General features: G+C 40.7%; 2 protein-coding genes across 2 annotated transcripts in view; one reads left to right on the top strand and one right to left on the bottom strand.

The window, feature by feature from the left end:
• LOC114666580 (zona pellucida sperm-binding protein 3-like) overlaps positions 1-26,794 on the top strand; it is a 515,374-nt gene that overhangs the window by 316,590 nt on the left and 171,990 nt on the right. The gene's annotated exons all lie outside the window — the stretch shown is intronic.
• Positions 258-26,490, bottom strand: LOC114666128 (gastrula zinc finger protein XlCGF57.1-like). Its single transcript, XM_028820887.2, has 3 exons — positions 26,424-26,490; positions 17,812-18,845; positions 258-3,438 (listed from the first exon to the last, which is right to left on the bottom strand). Exons 2-3 carry the CDS (start codon positions 18,191-18,193, stop codon positions 1,973-1,975), a joined length of 1,848 nt encoding a protein of 615 aa, XP_028676720.2. The 5' UTR covers positions 18,194-18,845; positions 26,424-26,490; the 3' UTR covers positions 258-1,972.

Genomic DNA, 26,794 nt, shown 5'->3' with positions numbered 1-26,794 from the left:
TCTACAGCAATCATTTCTAAATGTCTTATAATAAATATATAAATCATGCCTCTGTGCTTTCTTAATGTAGCATAAGAGAAGAGAAAAAAAAACCCAGCTAATTAAATAAGCTCAGTGTTTGTAGTTGTCACAGATTATGAAGCTGGTTGGGAAAAAAACCCGAAGCCACGGTGGGCCACCAGGACCGACTTTGAGAAGCCTTGGTCTACAACAAGGGAGGTACACTTGGCGTGTTAAAATGTAAACTAATTAAAATGAGAAGAGACGGGTTTAATATCCAGCCACTCTGGCGTTCTTGGGTGAGATCGACACACACGTCTGCTCCACCTCACTCTCCTATCTTCTGCAGCTTCTCTCGCCTGTGGAGTCCTCCTCACTTGTCTTTCTTGATGAGTGCCCAGTGGGTTTTCATTTTATGGAACTCTTTGCTCTGTGCCGACGGTGCCGTTTCTGCTTTTCTAAGTAAGTGTGTGTTTTTATATATATATATTTTTTAACTGTAGCCTTGAACCGCCTTGTGAGCAGGCTGCTATTCTGTGACCACAATTAGGTCTCAGTTTGTATCTTCCAAGTCATCCACAGGTTTAACTGCACATCTGGGTGAGACTGGAACAGGAACTCTCCATACGTTCGTCATCCAGTATTTGTCATCTTTTCAGTTTTTTTTTCCCTTTTCTGTGAGTCAAGCCTTCTGAAATCCTGTGTTTGCCATCAAGGCTGTTGTACTGTTGCCGTCTGAGCACGAGGTGGGTGAATTCCCATTTAATATTTAGTTCTCGATGTCTGAACAATCTTTATAATTGAGGTTGCTTGATATGTTTCACTTTGTACTGAAATACTTTCATTGACATTGGCCTGGGGAATACATTAGGTGTACCTGTAGTCCCATGAGTATTGATGTGCACATACCTCCTTCAGATCATGGGATGTTTAGTTTTAGGATGTACGGACTTTGACATTGTAATTGGTGTGCAGTACTTTAGGCTGTTCTCTGGCTAGTCAGAGCACAGCTAGTTACATTTTGCCGAGGACCTTGTGCCTTTTATATTTGCTTTGATTAATGGCACTACCAAATTTCAATCCTTAAAAACTTCTTTGATTTATTTCATTGGTGATAGAGAATAGTTTCTTCAATTTCTCCTCACTTTGATATTCCTCTGCTCTGTTACTTTACAGATTATGAATTTTGCTGTGCAGTACGAGATCTGACCCTGCACACTGACTTCCAAGGGTCATGCAAAAAGACAATTTCCCATTGGAGATTAATAAACCATATCAAATCTTGCTGTTGTTATATCCATGATGTTCTTTTGGTGCTGCCTTATTTCAAATAAGGCCTTGCTGACCTTAGATATTTCTTAATGATATTCTCAGTAACTTCTTTCTTTGATTGATTTTGGTGTTCTTGTCTTTCATCAATCAGGCCCTGGAGATATTCTTTGATTCCCCAGATTTCTTTGTCCTCTGTTGATGGGGTCTTTTTCTCAGGGTACCCTCTTTAGTTGCCTTATTCTTTTGTAAATGTTATTGATGTTTCTCTTTCTGGTCAGTCTGCTCCCTAAACATTTAAAGTCACCTTCCTTTGTGGGCAATGTGTGTGGCACATAGGTGTTTGTTGTCACTTTCAATCTGCTGTACTTACATGCCTTCACTTTTGCATTCATTTGAAAATATGCTGCCTTTGAGAACATTCCAAGTTTCTTTTTTTCTTTTTCTTAATTTAGCTGATGATAGCATAAGTGCCAAGGCAGGTGGAGGGCACCTTTTTGGGAGCTGTGCGACCGGTATGGATTACTTTTGTGGATCCTTTTCATGCTTTGAAAGTAGTTCTACCCTGATGAGACTTGGTGCGGATCTTACACAGTGAAGCCCACTATGTGAAGGTACCCATCAAAACTCAAGTAGTTAGGAGGGTTACATTTCACTTCTTCCTCCATTCCTTCCTTCTTCACCATTAATCCATCAGGCATTTCTAGTGTGAATTCTCTCCATTGTGAATTCTTGTGTGCCTGTGAAGATCACTACGGATGGTGAACTGTTTACCACATTCAGAACAGCAAAACGGTTTTTCTCCAGTGTGAATTCTTGTGTGTCTTTGAAGACTGCTACTAGTGTTGAATTGTTTTCCACATTCAGAACAGCGATATGGCTTCTCTCCAGTGTGAATTCTTGTGTGAATCTGAAGATGACCGATTTGTGAGAAATGTTTACCACAATCAGAACAGCAATATGGCTTCTCTCCAGTATGAATTCTTTTGTGGGTCTGAAAACTGCTACTGGTGCAGAATCGTTTGCCACAATCAGAACAGCAATATGGTTTCTCCCCAGTGTGAATTCTTGTGTGAACCTGAAGCTTACCACTGGTGATGAATCGTTTGCCACACTGAGAACAGCAAAATGGCTTCACTCCAGTGTGAATTCTTCTGTGAATCTGAAGATTATCACTGGTAGTGAATTGTTTCCCACACTCAGAACAGCTGTATAACTTATCTCCAGAGTGAATTGTTGTGTGTAACTTAAGATTGCGTTTTTTAGCAAACTGTTTTCCACATTCAGCACAGCAAAAGGGTTTTTCTCCAGTATGAATTCTCATGTGAGTCTGAAGGTTGCTTATTTGTGAGAATTGTTTGCCACATTCAGAACAGAAATATGGTTTCTCTCCAGTGTGAATTCTTGTGTGTCTCTGAAAGCTGCCACTGGTACAGAATCGTTTGCCACATTCAGAACAGGAATATGGCTTCTCTCCAGTGTGAATCCGTCTGTGGGTCTGAAGATTGCCTCTTTGTGAGAACTGTTTGCCACAGTCAAAACAGCAATATGGTTTCCCTCCAGTGTGAATTAGTGTGTGGGTTTGAAGATGACTACTCTTGCTGAATTGTTTCCCACACTCAGAACAACGGTATGGATTTCCTCCAGTGTGAACTCTTGTGTGTGAATGAAGACTGCGTTTATCGAAGAATTGCTCACCACATTCAGAACAGGAAAATCGGTTCTCTCTAGTATGAATTCTTGTGTGTTTCTGAAGGTGACCTAGTTGTGAGAATCGTTTGCCACATTGAGAACAGCAATATGGCTTTACTCCAGTGTGAATTCTTATATGGGCTTGAAGATGGCATTTGTGAGAAAAATGTTTTCCACACTCAGTACAGCAAAAAGGCTTCCGTTGTGTACGACTCTTCTTTTGCTTGGTTCTACATTTTTGTTTAGAAGTTTTAGTATGCTCTTGGCGGACGAACAATGCAGCTGAATTTGTATCATGCACCCGCTCTTGAGTGTTGCTTGAATTTATACTTGTTAACTTCACATCTGCCAAAGAGGTTGGAATCAAAGTCTCTGATTCTGATGTCAGTCTGTTCAAGTATTCATTTTGCTGTGGTCTAGAGTGAAGAGCAGTGTCAGGAAATGAAGATGGGAAGAAGGTGCCACTTTCTTGTAAATCTGCAGAAAAACAAATGCAAAATTTCATGTAAGTATAAGAATTTCAGAAAGACAAGAGATTATCACTTAATGAACAATAGGTTATTCCTGTAGAAATAAATTCAACCCCCGTTGCCATTATTTTATTGATGAAACAAACCAATAAACAAACAAACTTGGACATACTGACTCATTGAAAACTCGAGAGCAAACGTTTTCCACCCTCAAATTCTCATTATTTTTGTTTGTTTTCTCCCGATCTCCTGATTCTCTGTCCAAACCCCCATCCTGACCCAAAGTCATACAGGAATGTTCTGTTGGCAACTCTAAACTGAACTATGCAGATGTGTGCAACTGGATCCCATTCAGTTAAATAAAATATATTTGTATTTTTTGTATGTTTTTTCCATTGCGTGCAAGGCATGTTCATATCAGGTTTCGCTATGCTTAAGTTCTGCGTTTACTTTCACAACAGTTATATTTTTTGCTACTACTAGTTACAGTCATGTTTGCAAATATCCTGAAATATTCCATTTAATTATTAGAATTATTGCTATTTTCGTTTTCTTTATAAATAATTCTTATAATTACCGTTATTAACATGGAGAACCAACCACGTGCACACAATGCCGTAGCTAATTTTTGTGAAAACAAGAGAAAGGACTCAGGCTTATTCTGGACAACAGCATTTGTTTTAACTTTCTGCTGTTTTCTCAGTAGGGCCAGCATCCACTCGTATGAATGTTGGTGAAAACTAAGGTAAGACTGCCACTGCTTATGGCTTTGATTTTTAGCTAGTGTCTTGCTTGGATTTATTAAACTGTTGACAACTTCTGTTTGTTTGAAGGCTGTTGTCTTGATCTGTCCCTTCTGTCATAACAATAACCGCTACTTCATTTTCTCTTTTCGATCTCCATGCTTCCATTAGGTCAGGTTATCTCGGGACATAATGTGAGCTACCACAGCTATGCTGATGACACACAACTGTATTTATCAATAGTGCCTGATGGCCCAGACTCTCTTGATTCACTGACCCCCAATGTCTTACTTGTGTTTCTGAATTGATGAGTAGTAATTTTCTCACACTAAATAAGGAGAAAACAGAAATCTTAGTGATTGGCAAAAATGGATATAATGGAAATAAACTTGATCCATTAGGCTTAAAAGTCAAGACGGAGGTAAACAAAATTTAGGGGTAACTACTGACTCTGACCTGCATTTTAAATTACATATTAATCAGATTGTTAGGACAGTATTTTTCATCTAAGAAATATAGCAAAAGTTAGACCTGTTATAACATTGCAAGATGCTGAGAAATTAGTTCACGCTTTTGTTTTCAGTTGGCTAGATTACTGTAACGCACTCCTCTCAGGACCACCCAACAAAGACATCAATCGATTGCAACAAGTGCAGAATGCAGCTGCTAGAATCTTAACTAGGAAAAGAAAATCCAAAATTGGAGAGATGTGTTCAATGTCACTACATTGGTTACCTGTGTCATTTAGAATTGACTTTAAAATACTGCTTATGGTTTACAAAGCCTTAAATAATCTTGCATTGTCATATATTTTAGAGTGCCTGTCATCTCACATTCCAAATCGTAACCTTAGATTTTCAAATGAGTGTCTGTTCTAAACTTAAAAGAAGTGGTGAGGCGGCCTTCTGCTGTTATGCACCTAAAATCTGGAATAGCTTACTGACAGAAATTCGCCAGGCTAATACATTGGAGCACTTTAAAAAAAAAAAAAACTGCTAAAAACTAATTATTTTAACAGGGCTTTCTCATAGCTTCATTTTAGCTTAATCCTGATACTCTGTATATGCATTTAATTATCATTATCATTCATGGTGGCTCCGTAATCTGTATTAACCCCTCCTTTCTCTGCTGTTCTTTTTCCAGATTGCCACCACCACCTAATCAAAGCACCGTGATGTCCCTACATTGATGGATTGAAGGCCAGAGGTCCACATAAGCATCATCACTAAGTTCTTCCATGTGAACCCTGAATACCATGAGAACTGATTGAGGTCATTTATGTTAGGAAGAATGCCTAGAGGGGGCTGGGTGGTCTCATACCCTCGGACCCCTGCAGATTTTTTTTTTTTTTCTCCAGCTGTCTGTAGTTTTTTTTTGTTTTTCTGTCCTCCCTGGCCATCGGACCTTACTTTTATTCTATGTTAATTAGTGTTCCTTAATTCTATTTTTTAATTTATTTTGTCTTTTTTTCTCTTTTTTCATCATGTAAAGCACTTTGAGCTACATCATCCATCCATCCATCCATTTTCCAACCTGCTGAATCTGAACACAGGGTCACGGGGGTCTGCTGGAGCCAATCCCAGCCAACACAGGGCACAAGGCAGGAACCAATCCTGGGCAGGGTGCCAACCCACCGCAGGACACACACAAACACACCCACACACCAAGCAAACACTAGGGCCAATTTAGAATCACCAATCCACCTAATCTGCATGACTTTGGACTGTGGGAGGAAACCGGAGCGCCCGGAGGAAACCCACGCAGACACAGGGAGAACATGCAAACTCCACACAGGGAGGACCCGGGAAGCAAACCCAGGTCCCCAGGTCTCCCAACTACGAGGCAGCAGCGCTACCCACTGCGCCACCGTGCCGCCCTGAGCTACATCATTTGTATGAAAATGTGCTATAGAAATAAATGTTGTTTTTAATGAAAGTGTTCAAAGGTGTAGGTTTTCACCAAAAGAGACGAATTGAGCAGGTTATACAGGAGTGCAGGGTACACTTGGGAAGATACGATAGAAGCAGAAACAAACTTTACAAATTGCTAATTACATAAGAAGGCACAGGTTTGCTTAAACTGACAGGAAAACAAAGTGGTTCAAAACTGATGTCATGAGTAGTATAAAACGTCACAATTATCCTATCAAAATCTTTTTGACAGGCGTAATTTCCGCCCCCCTGGCATTTCTGGTACCCACCTGATGCCGCCTTGTTAATGGAAGTTCCACCCTCTGGTCTATACCTGTTGTCGGGTGGTTTGGCAGGCTTCGGGCATTTTGTCAGTCATCCGAATGGAATTGGTCGGCCAATCTTGGCCGAGGTCTGAAAAAAGGGCTGGTCAGCTTTGTAAGACGAGGTTGACCTTCGGAGACCTGTAAGGAGTCAAAAGGTAAGTCAACAATAGGGCGGAGCAGGCATCCTGCTCCTATGTGTGTACAGCGCCGGTGTGTGTACAGAGAGTACAGACAGCATGAGTGACAGACCCAGAGAGAGGATGTACAAGAAGGCTTTAGAGAGAATCTATTACACACCCAAGGAACCTGGCAGTTTTGATGGTATTAACAGCTTCTTGAGAAAGTCGTGGGGAAAATGTCAAGCGAAAAAACATGTTGGAATGGATGAGTGGACAATATACTTACAGTGTGGACAAACCAGCAGGGCTGAGATTCAAGAGAAACAGAACAATTGTTTCAACGGTCGATGACCAGTGGCAAGCAGATTAGGTAGTCTTATTATTTGAAAAAGGCTATGAGCAGTCATTTACAGATGAAATATTTATTATCATGAACTGCTTTAAACGACTCAAACCTGTATATAAAATAAAAGATTATGCAGGTGATGAAATTCAAGGGACATTTTATGCAGAAGAGTTACCAAAAATAAACCCCGATATTAACAAGGTGTACCGTGTCCAGAAAATTCTAGCCACTCACGGGCGTGGTAGAAACAAACATGTTGGTAAAATGGCTTGGTTGGGACAAGAAATTTAACAGTTGGGTCAAGGCTTCAGAAGTGAAAGACAAAAAGAGGTGAGAAAGCAAGAAAAAATGTCTAAAGTCAGAAATGGATTTTATGTAACACTGCCGAGTAATTCATCAGCTAGAACGTTTCCCAACAACACGATAGCAACATTCACCATTCAGCTAGCCAAGACAATAGAACTGTCCAGAGACTGGGAAGTGGCATTGGTGGAACTGACTTACCCAAAAACGTTCAATTCCATCACCCAAGAAGCATAATTTATACTAATGAATGAGGAAACAAAAGAGCGTTAGTGACAGACCCAGAGAGTGGATGTACAAGAAGGTTTTAGAGAGAATCTATTACACACCCAAGGAACCTGGCAGTGCAGCCCAAACACACCATGGGCACCCCATTACCTCACCCACCCTCCAAACCATAACTATTATAAAGAAAATCATAAAGTAGAAGATACTAAGGTGTCTTAAAAACAATAACTTTATTGAATGATTCAAGGACACACACAATTTGCATCCTTTACCTCATGATCTTACCCAACTGTTATAAAATGATTCATAAAGGAGAGAAAAAAAAGACACCAAGGTGCCTTAAAACAACAAATTTATTGAAGCAAAATTCCAAACATAGCAATTAACACGTAGTCTTCACTTTTAGAGTTTCACACTGTGTGCTATATATTCATTTTTTTCCATTTCTTTTCTTTCTCTCTTAAGTCTTTGGGTAAAATCAAGCATAGGTGGCCATCTCCTTATGACAGAGACTGAGCAGGTCGGCTGAGTCCACCGTTCTTAAAATCAGAAAGGAGACACCAACGCTTGTTTTACAGCTAACATTTCTTTTGACCGAGTTGAAGTAGGTTGGCTGAGTCCACCACTTTTGCAAGGTTCTTACTGGCCCCGTCAGTGTGTCGCTTGGTCAGTGGAGCGTTCTTGCTTCTCCATCACGGAGACACAGCACTATCTCCTTTTGTTTTACTAGAAAGAAGCAAAACATGGAGTCTGCAACAACAAAACATGCCGCTAAAGAAGAGACCGGTGTCATCATTATAGAAGATAACCAGTCGGTAGAATGTGAACCTGAACCAGAGAAACCTAAACAGGTAATTTGAATGTATGCCTGTCTAAAAACGTTCTTAGCCTTATACACATAGATTATTGATGCTCCAAAGGGCTAGAAAGGATAGACTTGTGTCCTGCTTTTGTGTGCTATGCTAAAAATGTATAATCTCACTTGTTTTCTTAAATCTGTCAAGAGAAATATGGATGATGTTATAGCGGAGTTTGAGCAGGGAGAGATACCCATTGATGCTTACGAACAACTGATTCAGCCTGTGAAGACCAGCTTTTTGTGGTCGGCTCTGTTCCAAACAGAGAAAATAGGCTTGTATAATTTAGTGAAATACAAATATATAAAGCATGTGCTGGCTTAAACGCTTTATTTAGGGTATTACAGGCTCACTGATGGGGTTGGACCTGGTTTGCAATTTGTTTGTGTTCTCGTACTTGTATACAATTCTTGTGTTTTGTTTCTTTTCAAATGGGTTACTGATCTGTATATAAATAAGCTTGTGTGAATATTTTCCTGCTGTTTCTCCTGCTTTATTCATACTTAAAAAAAAAAGAATGTATAGCACACAGTGTGTAACTCTGAAAGCGAAGACTACGTGTTAATTGCTATGTTTGGAATTTTGCTTCAATAAATTTGTTGTTTTAAGGCACCTTGGTATCTTTTTTTCTCTCCTTTATGAATTTTATTACAGATTGGTTGGGTAAGATCATGAGGTAAAGGATGCAAATTGTGTGTGTCCTCGAATCATTCAATAAAGTTATTGTTTTTAAGACACCTTAGTATCTTCTACTTTATGATTTTCTTTATAATAGTTATGGTTTGGAGGGTGGGTGAGGTAATGGGGTGCCCGTGGTGTGTTTGGGCTGCACTGCCAGGTTCCTTGGGTGTGTAATAGATTCTCTCTAAAACCTTCTTGTACATCCTCTCTCTGGGTCTGTCACTCACGCTCTCCTGTTTCCTCATTCATTAGTGCAAATTGTGCTTCCGGGGTGATGGAATTGAACGTTTTTGGGTAAGTCAGTTCCAACAATGCCAGTTCCCAGTCTCTGGACAGTTCTATTGTCTTGGCTAGCTGAACGGTGAATGATGCTATTGTGTTGTTGGGAAAAGTCCTAGCTGATGAATTACTCGGCAGTGTTACATACAATCCATTTCTGACTTTAGACATTTTTCTTGCTTTCTCAACTCCTTATGTCTTTCACTTCTGAAGCCATGACCCAACTGTTAGATTTCTTGTCCCAACCAAGCCATTTTACCATTACATGCTTGTTTCTACTACGCCTGTGAGTGGCTAGAATTTTCTGGATGCGGTACACCTTGTTAACATTAGGGTTTATTTTTTGTAACTCTTCTGCATAAAATGTCCCTTGAATTACATCACCTGCATAATCTTTTAGTTTATATATACAGGTTTCAGTTGTTTAAAGCAGTCCACAATAATAAATATTTCTTCTGTAAACAACTGCTCATAGCCTTTTTTGAATACACCTTTTACTTTTGAAACTCTGACATGATCACCTATTTTCAAAGTGCACGGAGTAGATTTTCTTTGCCCGACCCTACCATAGACTGTTTTCCAAAAACTCAAGAGCATTTTCTTGAGTCACATCTACAGGTCATGTTTTAATCGTGGTTTGAAAACTGTGGTTATAACTCCGCAGAAAGTCTGACAGGACATCTACAGTATATACCAAAAAGTATTTGCATATGTAACATGTTTCCACATTTTGGACTTTAAGGTCCTATTGAATCATTCTGCTATGCTGGCCTTTACATCACTGTTCGTGACAAAATGTACAACATTGTTCTGTTTTAGTATTTTTTGTACCAATGTGTTATGAAATTCTTTGCCTTGGTCTGTCTGTAGCTTCTTAGGAACTCGACCCTGTCTAAAGATCAAACTAAAACCCTGAGAAACTTCTTTCCCTGTCTTGGCCTTTAATGGCACAGCCCAAGCATATTTTGAGAGCACATCAATACACATGAGGATAAATTTATTTATATCCATCATTGAATTTTGAGTAATAAGACCAAATCTGCTTGCCACTGGTCATCAGCCATTGAAACAATTGTTTGGTTTCTCTTGAATCTTGGCCCTGCTGGTTTGTCCACACTGTAAGTATATTGTCCACTCATCCATTCCAACACGTTTTTTCGCTTGACATTTTCCCCATGACTTGATACATTTCTCAAGAAGCTGTTAATACCACCAAAACTGCCAGGTTCCTTGGGTGAGTAATAGATTCTCTCTAAAGCCTTCTTGTCCATCCTTTTCTCTGGGTCTGTCACTCATGCTGTCTGTACTCTCTGTACACACACCAGCGCTGTACACACATAGGAGCAGGATGCCTGCTCCACCCTATTGTTGACTTTCCATTTTGACTCCTTACAGGTCTCCGAAGGTCAGCCTCGGCTTACAAAGCTGACCAGCCCATGTTTAAGATCTCGGCTAAGATTGGCCGACCAATTCCATTCGGACGATTGAGAAAATGCCCGATGCCTGTCAAACCACCCGACAACAGGTATAGACTAGAGGGTGGAACTTCCATTAACGAGGTGGCATCAAGTGGCTACCGGAAATGCCAGGGGGCGGGACATACACCTGTCAAAAAGATTTTGATAAGGATAATGGTGATGTTTTATACTACTGTCATGGATGGCTGGGACACCTCTGCCTTGGAAGGTCAGGGGGAGCAAGTGTGGGCACAGCATCAGCCCCCTCCCCCCTGGAACGCTAGCCTCGGACTCCTGCAGGGCTTAATGGGAATTGGAGTTCGTTACGGCCATGTTGGAATCCAGGGGGCACCGCTAGGGTGTCCACCACACCTGGAAGTAGGTCAACGAGCACCTGGAGCACTTCCGGGTGACCTATACAGGGTGGTCCAGATCTAACTATGCAACTTTTAATGCAATGTAATCTGGACCACCCTATATAAGGGACCAGCAGACACTATTCCGAGGGCCAGAGTTGGGTGGTAGTGGATGAATCTTGCCGGAGGGGAGTGGTAGAGAGAGAGAAGAGGACTAGAAGAATTGTGGTGTGTTTTGTGCTTTGGGGACTGCGTTGTGTGCTCGCAGTAACAGAAAACACGTTTTACATGAGCAAAGAATAAATAAAAGGACATTTGTGTTTTTATCAGTGCCTCCCGTGTCTGTCTGTGTCGTGTTAAGCGCAGGTATAGCACCATCTGCTGTCACACTGATTAACATAAAACGGTGCCCAGCAATACAGTAGCTGTCCATTAGTTAATTATTGAACAATGGCCAGTTGATAATACAAGAGAGGAAAACAAAACCTCCAGTCAGCAACATCCCTAATATAACCGTTTGTTTGTGTTTGGGATAAAGTCTTCGTCCATGGATCTCTTTTTATTTATTATTGGTCTTGGAATCATTTCAGTCATTTTTTAATCTATTTTGTAGTATTTGGAAGGGCGCAATTAATGACTTTGGTAAATAATCTTTATTATCTCTCTCTCATTCTTCCTAGGGCACGAAGCGGAAGCAGAAACAGAAGCGGACAATGGCCAATAGTGAGGTGAATCGCGTTGAAATTGTAGTCGAGGAACTCCAGGCACTCGATGAACAGATTCAGAAACTTCTGTCCAGACGAAGATACCTCAGAGATCTGAAGGCTCGGCTGTTGGATAAACCGTCCTCGCCATCTGTTATCAGCGTAACATCAACCCCGTGTTGTGCCGCTCAAGTCACCTTCACCCCCGCGCCTCGTAGGAGCAACACCGATGATGACCTCGGTGTATTTCAGCAATGCAGGCAGGGGTTCAAGGCCAGAACACCTCCATCGGCACAGGCAAGCATCGTAACGCAGAACCGGTTTGACCCTCTAAGCGTCCCCAGTTCGCCTTCAGCTCCTAGTGATGTAATAGTGGTAGGTGATTCTATTGTTAGGAACCTCAATATCACTTGCCCTAATAGAAAATCTTTTGTTTCATGTTTTCCCGGTGCTCGTGTCCGAGATGTGACGAGACGTGCGCTGGCAATCTACAAGAACAGGGCAGTTGGAGCAATTGTTTTACATGCTGGCGTAAACGACATAAGGCGCCGACAGTCCGAGATCCTCAAGGCAGACTTCACTGCATTAATTAAAGACACAAAGGAGAGGACCCCATCGGCAAAGATCTTCATCTCGGGTCCACTCCCTCTCGTCAGACGATCAAACGAGTACTACAGTCGTCTGCTTGGTTTAAACAACTGGCTGCAGGGCTTCTGGAAGAATCAAGACATCGGTTTCATCAACAACTGGGACCTCTTTTGGGAAAGACCGCGTTTTTTCAAGCGAGATGGCCTGCATCCGAATAGCTTCGGCGCCCGGGTCCTCTCCGAAAACATATCTCTGCTTTTAACCCCTTCCGAAATGCCACTCCTGTGCTTGGTCATGATAATTGTTTAATAAAATCTTCCATAAAAGTGCACAACATAAATACTGTAATAACCAATCTTAATGCACATAGAAAATCTAGGCAATACGGCATAAACACCAATAATTTAATTAAAGTTACTACTTTAGATGATGTGAAGGACAGCCGGGTCCCATGCCCGGCAGGGACGCCCCTGCTGCATCTATTCCGGGGGAGCCACCATGGGCAGCTCAGTACCTCCCCCGGGACACTTGGTGGCAGCCTCCCTGGTGGACGATGATTCCCCAACCTGGCGCAAGGCTCCATGGGACATGGAGTCCTCCAGAGCCTGGTTGGGGGCTTGGATGGCTGCCAGGGGGAGCTGCGTGGACTTACCAGCCCGGCTGGTCAATTCCTCAGCCCCACCCGGAAATGCAATTAGGCCCAGGTGACCAAGCACCTGGACTACATCCGGGTGGGGTATAAAAAGGCCAGCCACCACCACTCGAGAGAGCCAGAGTCGGGAGGAAGAGGACTAAGCCTGAGGAGGAGGAGGAGGAGAAGTGGTGGTGCTGAGGTGGAGAGAAGTGTGAGTTGTTGTGTTGGAAGTGCTTTTGGGACTGTGTTGGGCCTGTGGGACACGGGGAAGGCGTGCCCCACGGCTGAAGAAGAAATAAAAAGCCTTTTATTAAAGTACGTGCCTCTGTCTGAGTCTGTGCCGGGTCGGGCGCTATATAGCGCCTTTTACAACGAACAATGTATTAAAACTATAAAAACATATCATAGATTAAACAAAAAATACACGCAGAGCGGCGCTAATAAAAATAACAATTCCTGTTCCATATATCAATAACGCACATAGTATTCATCTGTGCTCCTCCGAAACATTGAATATGGCTCTATTAAATGTTAGAGCTTTAACTAACAAGATGTTTTTTATCAACGATCTTATTAGTGATAAAAAAATAGATTTTATTGCGCTAAGTGAAACGTGGCTTAGCTCAGATGGCGCAGCTGTTTTAATCGAATCTGCGCCTCCGGATTACAGTTTTACTCGTGCTGATCGCCAAGGAAAGAGAGGTGGAGGGATAGCAAACATTTACTCAAGCAGGTTAAAATGTAAAAATATCAGTTTTGGTAAATTCAAGTCTTTTGAGTATCTCGCCATTATTATTCAGGGAGATTCTCACGTTCTAGTATTATCCGTGTATAGACCTCCAAAATTCAACGCGTCTTTCTTTGAGGAATTCTCTGACTTGATGTCAATCTTAATTACAAACTATGACACACTCTTAATAGTCGGCGACTTGAATTTTCATATAGATAATCAATGTGACCAGAAAGTAAAAGAATTTATGAACCTCCTGGACTCTTGATTTGAGACAGCTCGTTAATCAGCCTACACATAAAGCAGGTCATACGTTAGACTTAGTAATTACTAAAGGACTAAAAGTTGATATAAAGCAGGTCATTGATATTGGTCTATCAGACCATTTTCTTCTACTCTTTAATATAGAAATAATGATAGAAAACACTCATGAGAAGCATATTGTTAAAAAACAGTTCTTTGACTCATCAGCAGCTTTAAAACTTTCAAACATTCTAACCAATCAGTCCGTTTATAGTGCCAACTATAATAGCGAGGAGAATGTAAATAGTAAGGTGGAAAGATTTAATACTAAAGTGAGGGCTGCTGTTGACTTAGTTGCACCTGAAAAGACAGTTAAAAAATCTTCTAGCGTTGTTATACCATGGAAGACCCAAAGAGTGTCTGATTTAAAGAGAACATGCTGTAGAGCTGAGCGTAAATGGAGGAAAACTAAACTAACTATTGACTATGAAATATTAAAAGTTAAAATAACAGAATACAATAACACAGTCTGTCTTAAGAGGCGCTGCTATTTCTCTAAGATTATAAATAACAATGCTAGTAATCCCAGAGTCTTATTTTCAACAATTGATCATCTGTTAAACCCAGGTAACTCAAAGGAATGCCTCCTAAGTACTTCCAGTAAAACCTGTGAGGCTATCACTGTATTTTTCAATCAAAAAATTAATGATATTAGAAATAACATAGTATATCTCCCCAACACTAAGGATCCTCCTAAACCCCAGTACCCCATAATAAACAAATTAAAGTCTTTCACTAGGATAGATTTACCTGATTTACATAAAATAATTTCTCAAATGAAACCCTCCACCTGTGCCCTTGACCCAATACCAACAAATTTTTTCAAAGAAGTATCGGGCGTGCTTAGTGATAATGTTCTTGACATAGTAAATTCGTCATTAGATACAGGGGTCTTCCCAGACTGTCTTAAGACTGCGGTAGTTAAACCCCTACTTAAGAAAAATAATCTCGATCCCTCTCCTCTTGAAAATTATAGACCCATCTCTAACCTGCCTTTCTTAAGTAAAATTCTAGAGAAGGCAGTCATTATACAGTTAAATGAGCACCTCAATAAACATGCTATTCTTGATAAATTTCAGTCAGGTTTTAGAACAAATCACAGCACAGAAACTGCACTCGTTAAAGTAGTAAATGACTTGCGGGTAAATGCAGACAGAGGCCATTTATCTGTTCTCATCCTCTTAGATCTGAGTGGCGCATTTGACACCATTGATCATAATATTCTTAAGAATCGCCTTAGTCAATGGGTGGGCCTCTCTGGCAGTGTCTTAAATTGGTTTGAATCCTACCTGGCAGGGAGAAAATTCTTTGTTAGTTGTGGTAATTATAACTCAAAGACATGATATTCTATATGGTGTTCCACAAGGCTCTATCCTGGGTCCACTGCTCTTCTCAATCTACATGCTTCCATTAGGTCAGATTATCTCAGGGCACAACGTGAGCTACCACAGCTATGCTGATGACACACAGCTGTATTTATCAATAGCACCTGATGACCCCAAATCTCTTGATTCGCTAACACAATGTCTAACTTGTATCTCAGAATGGATGAATAGTAACTTTCTCAAATTAAATAAAGAAAAAACCGAAATCTTAGTGATTGGCAATAATGGATACAATGAGGCTATTAGAAATAAACTGGATGCATTAGGATTAAAAGTCAAATCGGAGGTAAAAAGCTTAGGGGTAACCGTTGATTGTAATCTGAATTTTAAATCGCATATTAATCAGATCACTAGGACAGCATTTTTTCACCTAAGAAACATAGCAAAAGTTAGACCTCTTATATCATCGAAAGATGCAGAGAAATTAGTTCATGCGTTTGTTTTCAGTCGGCTAAATTACTGTAACGCACTCCTCTCAGGACTACCCAAAAAAGACATCAATCGTTTGCAACTAGTGCAGAATGCAGCTGCTAGAATCCTTACCAGGAAAAGAAAATCCGAACACATTTCTCCAGTTTTTATGTCACTACACTGGTTACCTGTGTCATTCAGAATTGACTTTAAAATTCTGCTTATGGTTTATAAAGCTTTAAATAATCTCGCCCCGGCTTATATATCGGAATGTCTGACACCTTATATTCCAAATCGTAACCTCAGATCCTCAACTGAGTGTCTCCTTAGAATTCCAAGAGCAAAACTTAAAAGAAGTGGTGAGGCGGCCTTCTGCTGTTATGCACCTAAAATCTGGAATAGCCTGCCAGTAGGAATTCGCCAGGCTAATACAGTGGAGCACTTTAAAAAACTACTGAAAACACATTATTTTAACATGGCCATCTCATAACTTCACTGTAATTTAATCCTGATACTCTGTATATCTAATTCATTATAATAACTATTCATTCAAAATCTCTACTAACCCCTACTCTCTCTTCTGTTTCCTTTTCCGGTGTCCTGTTGGTGGTGGCGTGCGCTACCACCATCTACCCAAAGCACCATGATGTTCCAACAATGATGGATGGATTAAAAGCCAGAAGTCTGTATGACCATCAGCATCAAGTGACTCCGTGAAAAACCCGAATTACAAAGAGGACTTTTTCATTTATGTTAGGTAGAATGCCCAAAGGGGACTGGGCGGTCTCGTGGCCTGGAACCCCTACAGATTTTATTTTTTTCTCCAGCCTTCTGGAGTTTTTTTTTTGTTTTTTCTGTCCACCCTGGCCATCGGACCTTACTCCTTTCTATGTTAATTAATGTTGTCTTATTTTAATTTCTTATTTTGTCTTTTATTTTTCTTCTCTTCATTATGTAAAGCACTTTGAGCTACTTTTTGTATGAAAATGTGCTATATAAATAAATGTTGTTGTTGTTGTTGTTATCTTAACTCAAGCTTATTTCTCTTAATTCAACTTAGTTTTTGTGCTTGTGGAGGTCTCTTGTTATAGTGTGCCACGTTGGACAGTACTGTTAGGCCTAGTGATGTTACCTTGTACCTGCAGCAACAACCTCCATAGTGAAGCACACCACATTCATGCTTGTGTTTGTATCAGTGCAATTCCGGTAGACTGTGGCCACAAAAGAAAATATGCTGAGATAAATTAAAATGTATCCCAAAATACATTTTGAACTTGAACCGATGCAACGCATTCATAACATCTTTTGCTATTAATTCAGAATTCACAAATTAAAACAAGCAGGTATTTCTAATTTCAGTGGGAGAGAGAGAGAGAGAATATCACATTCCATATGTACTCGTGTTTTAATTCTCCCGCGGATAAGTCGGGGATTGAGTTTACCGTATTTTTTCCGGTATTTCAAAATGTCAATCGTATAAGTTGAATGCTGAAAACTTACGCTATTAGTCCAAGACAGTAAGATATGGTAACGCCCACCTGAGAGAGTAACCACGGAGCACCCTGCCTTTTTTTTTTTTTTCCTATTTATTGTGCCTACGTGGCGACAGGATAATACCCAAACTATTCCAAAGCGATGGTTGCATTGTTTTGTGTGTCTCACACCCTCATACACTTTTATCGTAAGAGCATCCCTCATCTACAATGAAGCATTCAATCAGAAGAAAATATGAAGCCGGTTTAAAATTAAAAATCGTTGAAGTGGCGAAAGAAATTGGTAACTGCGCTGCTGCAACAAAATTCGATGCGTCTGAGAAACTGATGTGAGATTGGAGGAGGCAAGAAGATGTAAAAATAAAAATTAAGTGTTGTATTTTTGAATGGGCGTACAAGTCGGGGGCTGATTTTATGATCGATTTTTTCGGGTTTCAAGACCCAACTCATATGCAAGTATATATGGTATTCCAGGAACAGCACATCAAGCTTTATATTACTTTTTTTTTTTGCATTTTAGCTCTTACCTTCTCCAGAATACCTTGAACATGAAGCTTTTTTAATCTCCTGCACGTCACAATCCAAAGGTTCGGTCTTCACTTGGACAGAATGATTCTGGAGGGAGCCAGGTCCACGGTTTGTGAAGTCCGTTCCAGTTAGCTCTTCATCTGGACACACAGACTCTTGAGAGACAGACTCCGATTTAAAGTCCTCTACCTTGACATGCTTTATAAATTCATTTTTTTGCAAGTCAGTGGTAACAGAGGTTGACTCCGACTCATCTTTAATGACTATTGGTTCCCATTTACAATCCTTTGTGTCCTCAAAGTCAGTAACCTTCTTCAGATGTTGCATAGGTTCCCATTCACCGTCTTCTTGCTTAATGTCTACATTTTCTTTCTTCTCCATGGCATATGTTGAAAGGAAACTCTGGGTGGTAGTACAACTGTGAAATTCTTCCTTTTTATTGGATTGTGCACGTTATATTTGCGCCCTAATGTTGCCGTTCCCTTGAGTGATGGCCTTCCCTTGGCCCACTGAGAAAGGATAAAGGATACCGAGTAAGTGTGATTTTACTGAGAACAAATAATACTTCCCATTATTAGAGGGTCAGAGAGAGAGAGAGAGAGAAAGAAGCCCAAGGGAAGCAATGGCAGAAATGGTCCTTTGGTTTTCAAAATTATGGCCCTTGTCCCCTTACCCAAGTGGGGGGCCTAAGGTCATTCATGGATAAACTTTAGGTTGACAAGACTCAGTCACCCGCCAGTCACAATCCAAATGAATTTTTTCATCACTCTGATTGGCTAATACAGTTTGTTAGAATCATCTCGGTTTATTATGAGCTGCAGTTCTTTTCTGGTCCATTCTGTGTGTTGATACATTTCAAGTTCACAACACAACACACAATGAAAACAGCAACTTCCAAGCAGCAAATTCTAAAGTGGCAATGCTGGTCTGCACAGCACTTCACACATCACTTGCCATTACTTGACTATTCTGAGGTCAATTATTCACATTTATATTTCATCTGTAGACGCCTGTGGACGACTTCTCTTCTTCTCTGTGGAGAGAACAAAGAAGAATTTATTCAAAATGCCACCCCACAGCACTGAACAAATGTTAATCTTGTTTTCAACCTTTCCCCAATGCTCATTATCCATTCCCCTTTTAAAGATTCCACCTGCTCTTGCTAGGACTTAACAGCAGAAATGCAAGTACTGAGCCCTGCGGGACACCATATTTAACTTCTGAACGTAATGATGGAGTACTCTGCACATTTCTGTGTGCACCAAGATTTATTCAATAAATTTGAATAATTTTCCATTATATACCATGTAACAGAATAGAGTGGTCAAAGGTGTTAAAGGATGTGCTTACATCTATAAAACATAATTACTGCAGCATTTTCTTCATCAGAAAAGAGCAGTATGTGATTTTGAACACAGGTTTGCCTTCTTTCTGTTGGGTGATCATTGCAGAAGTCAGACTGGAACTTCTCAAACAAAAACGATACAACACCCTAGTACTTCAAACAAATTGTAATGGGTAAAGTAGAGAATTAAGACTATAGATGGAAAAAGTTCATTTGAAATGGGTGCCAAATTATTAGGGATGCAATGACACTACTTGTTAGTATTCAGCGTCGGTCCTATACCACACCCTAGATGCTCATACTCGGTATCAGCTCTGTCTTAAGGCATTTTCCGAGTAATGTACATTCAGATGTAGAGAATATTAAATGGACTGGGCACAAAATACAAAAAAAAAAAAAGCTGCAAAACCATAAAGGGGCAGGAAGCAAATCATTAAATGACTGGAATTTTATTCTCATAAAAAGACGAGAAGAGTATGCAATTGAGGAAAATGTTAAATCAGCAGTTTTCAGCACCAGTCCTCGGGAATCCCCATGGCTGCAACTTTTTTATTCCAGCCCCATTTCACAGCCATCAGTCTAACTTTTAATTGATCTCATTGTTCAGTAATCTGACCTACAAATGTTTCTGAGAAATTAATAAAGAGGTGCATTCTTTGATATAGCTTTAAATGCTTACATTTCTGTTGGTCCTTCCTAGCTTATGCTTAAGTTCACTTTTATTGTATTTTGTGTCAATTGATTCTTTAATTATTATTGTCTATGTTAGGGGTGGGCAAAGTTGTTCCTGTAGGGCTGCAGTGGTTGCAAGTTTTTGCTCCAACCCAATTGCTTACCATATATACTCCCATTTAAGTTCTCCTGCGGATAAGTCAGGGCTTGATTTTACCGTATAATTTCCGGCATTTTATAATGTCGGTTGTTTAAGTCGAATGGCGAAAACTCTCGCTATTGGTAAGAGATTACGATATGCTAACACCCACCTGAGAGAGTAACCATGGAGCACACTGCCTTTTTTTCCTATGTATTGTGCCTACGTGACCACACGGTAATACCCAAACTATTCTGAAGCGATGTTTGCACTGTTTTGTCACACCCTCATACACCTTTATCATAAGAGAATCCCTTATCTACGATGGAGCGTTCGATCAGAAGAAAATATGAAGCTGGTTTAAAATTAAAAGTCATTGAAGTAGCGAAAGTAATTGGTAACTGCACTGCCGCAACAAAATTTGATGTGTCTGAGAAACTGATGGGAGGCAAAAGATGTAAAAAAAAAAAATGTATTATATTTTTGAACAGGCGCATAGGTAGGGGAATGATTTTACGATCAGTTTTTCAGGTTTCAGAACTCGACTTATATGCAAGTGTATACAGTAATAAGAAGCACTTGTTGCTCAAGTAACACGTCTGCTTCATTTCCGTTGTCTCACTCGTTAAGATTTTGAACCCTTATTGCTGATTTTAGTCTTAAACAGCTGTAGTCTCAGTTTTTAATTACCCCTTATTAGCAATCAGATGCAAAATGACAAAGGAGAGCAGCATTTCTTCATTTAACATGTTTCCATTTACACTTGTGTGTATTTATCGTGCACTACTGGGTTTAATTAAATACAGTAATCCCTCCTCCATCGCGAGGGTTGCATTCCAGAGCCACCCGCGAAATAAGAAAATCCGCGAAGTACAAACCATATGTTTATATGGTTATTTTTATATTGTCATGCTTGGGTCACAGATTTGCGCAGAAACACAGGAGGTTGTAGAGAGACAGGAACGTTATTCAAACACTGCAAACAAACATTTGTCTCTTTTTCAAAAGTTTAAACTGTGCTCCATGACAAGACAGAGATGACAGTTCTGTCTCACAATTAAAAGAATGCAAACATATCTTCCTCTTCAAAGGAAACAGAGAGGAAAGCAAACAAATCAATAGGGCTGTTTGGCTTTCAAGTATGCGAAGCACTGCCGGTACAAAGCTGTTGAAGGCGGCAGCTCACACCCCCTCCATCAGGAGCAGGGAGAGAGAGAAAGAGAGAGATAGAGAGAGAGATAGAGAGAGAGAGACAGAGAAAAACAAAGTCAAAAATCAATACGTGCCCTTTGAGCTTTTAAGTATGCGAAGCACCGTGCAGCATGTTGCTTCACGAAACAGCTGCACACAGAAGGTAGCAATGTGAAGATAATCTTTCAGCATTTTTAGACGAGCGTCCGTATCGTCTAGGTGTGCGAACAGCCCCCCTGCTCACACCCCCTACGTCAGGATCAGAAAAAGTCAGCGCAAGAGAGAGAGAGAGAAAGTAAGTTGGGTAGCTTCTCAGCCATCTGCCAATAGCGTCCCTTGTATGAAATCAACTGGGCAAACCACCTGAGGAAGCATGTACCAGAAATTAAAAGACCCATTGTCCTCAGAAATCCGCAAACCAGCAAAAAATCTGCGATATATATTTAAATATGCTTACATATAAAATCCGCGATAGAGTGAAGCCGCGAAAGGCGAAGCGCGATATAGCGAGGGATCACTGTACTTGGAAGGAAAGTGAAGAGAAAAAAGTGAAGCACTGAGAATCACTCGTCTGTTTTAGACTTCAAATCATTTGGATGATATCCTCAGAAAGGAAAAAAAAATCTAGGATATGAGAATGACCCGACATAGCAGAGTTAAAGCACGAACAGGCCATGAAATGAAATAATTGACAAGGATTTTTTTTTTTTAAATTAAGCAACTGGGTTGGAACAAAAACCTGCAGCCACTGTGGCTCTCCAGGACTGACTTTGCCCACCCCTGCTCTAGATGTTAATATTGATATATTTTTCATTATTAGTCTAGTTATGTCAATTTTATTCTTGATTATTTCCTATGTGCATATTTTTGTACTCTTGTGTTCTTTGTATTTTGTGTGTGGATCACCCCCGAACAGGCAGGGCCTCCAATACCCCATCTCAAGGGACCACTACATCTACTGGCATAAAACTGGAGCACGTGCCCTCAGCAGAGCTGGCTTTTTTTTGTATGCTGCTTATTTCAAATGTTCCCTTTTCATCTCAAGTGCCGTGGCGTAAACCAAATAATTAGGGAAACTGCACCGGTGTGAAAACACAATTGATGTCAACCCTATTCTCTGAATGAAACGTTTCTGACTAATGGAAGAAGGTCATGACATGGCCAAGGGATGTGTATTGCCAGGTTTAGTTTACTTGAAAGTCTGCAGTGTTTAGCGCAACAGAAGTAACCGGAAATTGAAACAAAGTAACAAATCATCCCCTGATTTGGAACAAATCAAACAGACCGCATATTTATGAGCCAACGACTGGATGATTTGATGTGCGGATTACACAAAATGAGGAACAGGAGACATTTTTAATGCTGTTTGATGTTGTCCAGCATTGGTTACCATGGGCTCCCATTCTATCAGAAACTATTTTTTTTTTTCTTGTCCATAATTACAAACTAAATTGGGTAAGTAACATAAAATAAATATTTGGGGGGAGTTTTCCTTTAAAATGAATAACTCTTGTAAATGTTTTAAAACATTTAGCCAAGAACAAAAGTCTTTTAATTAATTGGATGTAGTACTAGGGTGTTGTACTGTGTTAGCCATAGTGAATGTAGTGAGAAGTCAAGCAAAAATACCCCTTTTATTGGCTAACTAAAAAGATTACAATAGGAGAGCTTTCGAGGCAACTCAAGTCCCTTCTTCAGGCAAGATGTAATCAATTACAATTACAAATTATAAAATGTGATCAATTACAATTACAAAATGTAATCAATTACAATTACAAATTACAAACTGCCTGAAGTAGGGGCCTGAGTTGCCTCAAAAGCTCGAATATTGTAATCTTTTTAGTTAGCCAATAAAAGGGGTCATTTTGCTTGACTTCTCACTACAGTTAATTGGATGTTAATTAAATGTTAATTAAAAGTGTCTTATAACTAAGTGGAATGTCATTTCAAAAAAATAAATAACTGCAGCCGAATTGTAATTCTTGTAACTGACATAATAAATATGCAGCTGAACTAAGCATTCAGATTTTAGTGGCAGGTACGGGACTTTATTTCCAAAACAGTAATATTTCAGGTCTGTCATACCACGGTCTGTTTCTCTTCCCTCATCTGTAATTCTTGAAGCTGCACTGAACAACTGTTCACTGACCCCTGTTAGAAAATCAGACCACCCTAGCTGACAATAACTAAAGCTCAGCCTAAAAACCAGATCAGGCCAAACGGGACACTCGGATAATAAAATGCAGAAATGTGATTTACACCTTAGAGCAATTACAGATAAAAGTAATGGGCTAAACAAGAGACAGACAATGGCAAAATTCTGGTCAATGTTTTGCACAATAATCTCGACTTTTGAACTTTGATGGTGTGGTACCTAGATGGGGGTGGTACCCAGCCGGGACGCCCAAGAAGACCGGAGGAGGGCTTGTGCCTCTTCCAGACCATGAGGGGGCGACCACCCTGATTCCTTTGGGGGCCACGGGCACGGAGCTGGGAAGCTCAACTCTGTAGGGGCCCGTGGTCACCGCCAGGGGGCGCCCCAATACCTGGAGGACACTGGACTTCAGCACTTCCGCCACACCCGGAAGTGCTGGGGGGAAGATGAGCAGGGACACCTGGAGTGCTTCCGGGGATGCAGCCGGCACTTCTGCCACACTGGGGCATGTCGGTGGGAGATTGCTGGAACACACCTGGAGCACATCCAGGTGCTTATAAAAAGGGACTGCCTCCCTTCATATAATGACTTGAGTCGGGAGAGAAGAGTGGACGAGGTCTCCAGAGGAGAGAAGGAGGCGGCCTGAAGAAAAGGCATTGTGTTGGCCAGAACTTTGGGGTATTGGGGTTGTGAGCTGAATTGTTGTAATGGAAGACCACAATAAACGTGTGTGGGGTAATTTAAACGTGTCTGCCTGTCTGTGTCCGGGTCATATCCCACAAGGGGTTTTGAAGTTCCCCAATTAAGACCTGAGCTGAGCAATTTTGAGGTAAATAGCTTGGAAAACTTGAACTAAGCACTTTTTCAGTTTTCTGTGTGGAATTCAAGAAAAACTGTAGTACTCATGATATGATGTTTTGAAATATTAGATTCTGAACCTTGATAGAGTTGTTTAAATAAAAATAAGTGTGAATCTTGAGATATATGTAATAAACAAGCGATGTAAGAAATATAAAAGAAACTAGCCGTCTTCCATAGCAGTGAAACAGGACAAACTTTAAAAATCAATAAACAGACAGGTACCGCTAGCTAAGTGGAGGACAGGTCCGCTCCAAAACACAGAGGTAGACCGACTCGAATGGAGACTTGCACGCGAGTGAGGAGGACCCCACCCAGCTCCCTACTCCTGACGTCACTATTCCCCCTCCCCTCAGCCCCTGTCTCGGATTAACACAAATAAATCGCTCCTGCAAGCAAACTAAGATGCTTAGCGTGATGAGAGAAGTCGCAAAATCAACCGGAATGTTCAAGCAAATTATAGAAAAAAACCCAATCTAAATCCGTGAAGTAGTTCTCTCGTGAAAAGCAGACAGACGTTGGATTTTATATATAGAGAGATAAGTGATGATGAACTGTGCAAAAAACAAATATTTTAATCTGACGTTTAATGAGCTGTTAGCTATAATGAAGAAATTGTTTACTTCAAGTGTCTGGGAAGGGAAAAGTCCAGGATGGAACAACAATGAAATAAAGTGGAGGATCACAATAGATTGGAGCAGTTTTTTATTATAAAATTGAATGACTTATGTAAAATACACAGTGAGGTAGGTGGAAGGTGGAAATCTGTGCCATCACTGCTAAACTGTTTTAAGAATATATTTATTTCTTTGATTTACATGTTGCATTTAATCTTTTTTAATTGTGCATGTTAATCTTGTGCTTTAATAAATACACTGCACTAAACAGCAGCCATACCATGTGCACTTCAGAAAAGGTCATCCACCTGAAGCTAAGCATGTTCTGGCCCGGCCAGTACTTGGAAAGGAGTCCATCTAGGAAAAGCTTGTATTGGTGTTGGTGAGACCAGAAGGGGTCACTTACCCTGTGGTCTGTGTGTGGGAATCCCGATGCCCCCAGTGTTGCAAAAAATGGTGCCGTCTTTCATATGAGACATAAAACAGAAGTTTGACGGTCTGTGGTCATTAAAGATCCCCAGACAACGTTCGAAAAGAGCAGGTGGTGTATGACGATGTCCCGGCTCAATTGCCCACCACGGCCTAGTCATTCTGGCCCCCTAAACATCCCCCGTCTCTTTCACCACATCACCACCTAATAGCTAATGAGTGGCGAGCGTACTGGCACAATAACAGCTGCCTTTGCATTATCCAGGTGGGTGCTACAAATTGGTGGTCGTCGAGGTGGCTCCCCACTCACTAAATTGCTTTGAGTAGTGAGAAAAGTGCTATATAAATGCAAGGAATTAACTATTATTTTTATTATTAAACAGTAAAATTTGCTGATTATATACTGTACAAGTTTCTAAAAAGAAAGCTATGTAGCATGGCTGTGTATATTGTGATAAACATTCATACCAAAAAATAGTTACTCCCCTGGGAACTTGGGGGTTGGTGGCAGGACTGGCACTCCAGCCACTGTAAAGTGTGGTGCTGAGGTGTCACCCGCTGCACAGCTGCACTCGGCTCTCAATCCGGGTGTTTTGCCATGTGGTTGGTGCGGCAACACGCTGTAATCAGCGCATGCTCCTAACCTCCTCCTTCCTGGGCCAGGGAAAACTGAAGTGCAGTTTGGTAGGGGAGTCTGGCCAGTCTCAAAACTATGAACATTAACCTATGTCAGCCATTTGTACCAGTGCAAAGTCCAATATTTGTACTTTACAATTATTCATCAGTTTTAATGAGCAGATCAATGGACAGCATATCCCGTCGAACGATGCGTCTTGCTCTTTACATAGAAGTCCGTGGCTTGCATAAGCTGTCAGTAACTAGCTGATACATGACACCAAGCGACTACGTAAATAACTTCATCCTCGTCAGCAAGATAGAAAAATTTGATAGAAATAAATGTGTAAAACTGCTAACCCTGCGTCCCCTCAACAGCTCTGCGTCGTCATAACGGTCTTGCGGACTGTCAGAGGGCCAAACCCAGCCTGAGTAAGAAGCCGCGGACTCGAGACTGAAAGAAACGCCGCCGAGGCTCGAGCAGAGCCCGTACGACACACACGGTGCCTGTCTACAGTGGCCTCGGACGCCGCTGTCAGGTCTTTTCTATTTTCAGCGTTTTGTCGCTTTCATAGATTTGAGATACGTACCTAATTCAGCGGCGCGACGCCATCTGCCTCCCACCGCACCAGCTACGTCCTTTACCGTCGCTCTGATGACGTCACTGACTGTAAGGCAGTTGTCTTTTTTGGGGGGATGGGGGGGGGCAATACGCAAAAAATGCAAAATCACGAAACCAGTAGATGTCGCTGTTACATTAACATATTGCTTTACCTCTCCGTGAAGCTAGGAAACTGGTTTTGTGTTGATGTATTTATGCAGATTATTATTATTATTATGGCACTTTGAAAGATGAGACATTTCAAACTGAGGTTGTGGTCGTTTTCATAAATATAAATATCATTATAAATATTTGAATATAAATATATATTGTGTTAACTTTGCTCCTGTACAAAGACTC

Source organism: Erpetoichthys calabaricus, chromosome 1, assembly GCF_900747795.2.
Source record: "Erpetoichthys calabaricus chromosome 1, fErpCal1.3, whole genome shotgun sequence".
In the NCBI taxonomy this organism is placed as follows: Eukaryota; Metazoa; Chordata; class Cladistia; order Polypteriformes; family Polypteridae; genus Erpetoichthys; species Erpetoichthys calabaricus.
Note: the sequence above shows the minus strand (reverse complement) of the source record. Positions and strands in the feature narration are given on the sequence as shown.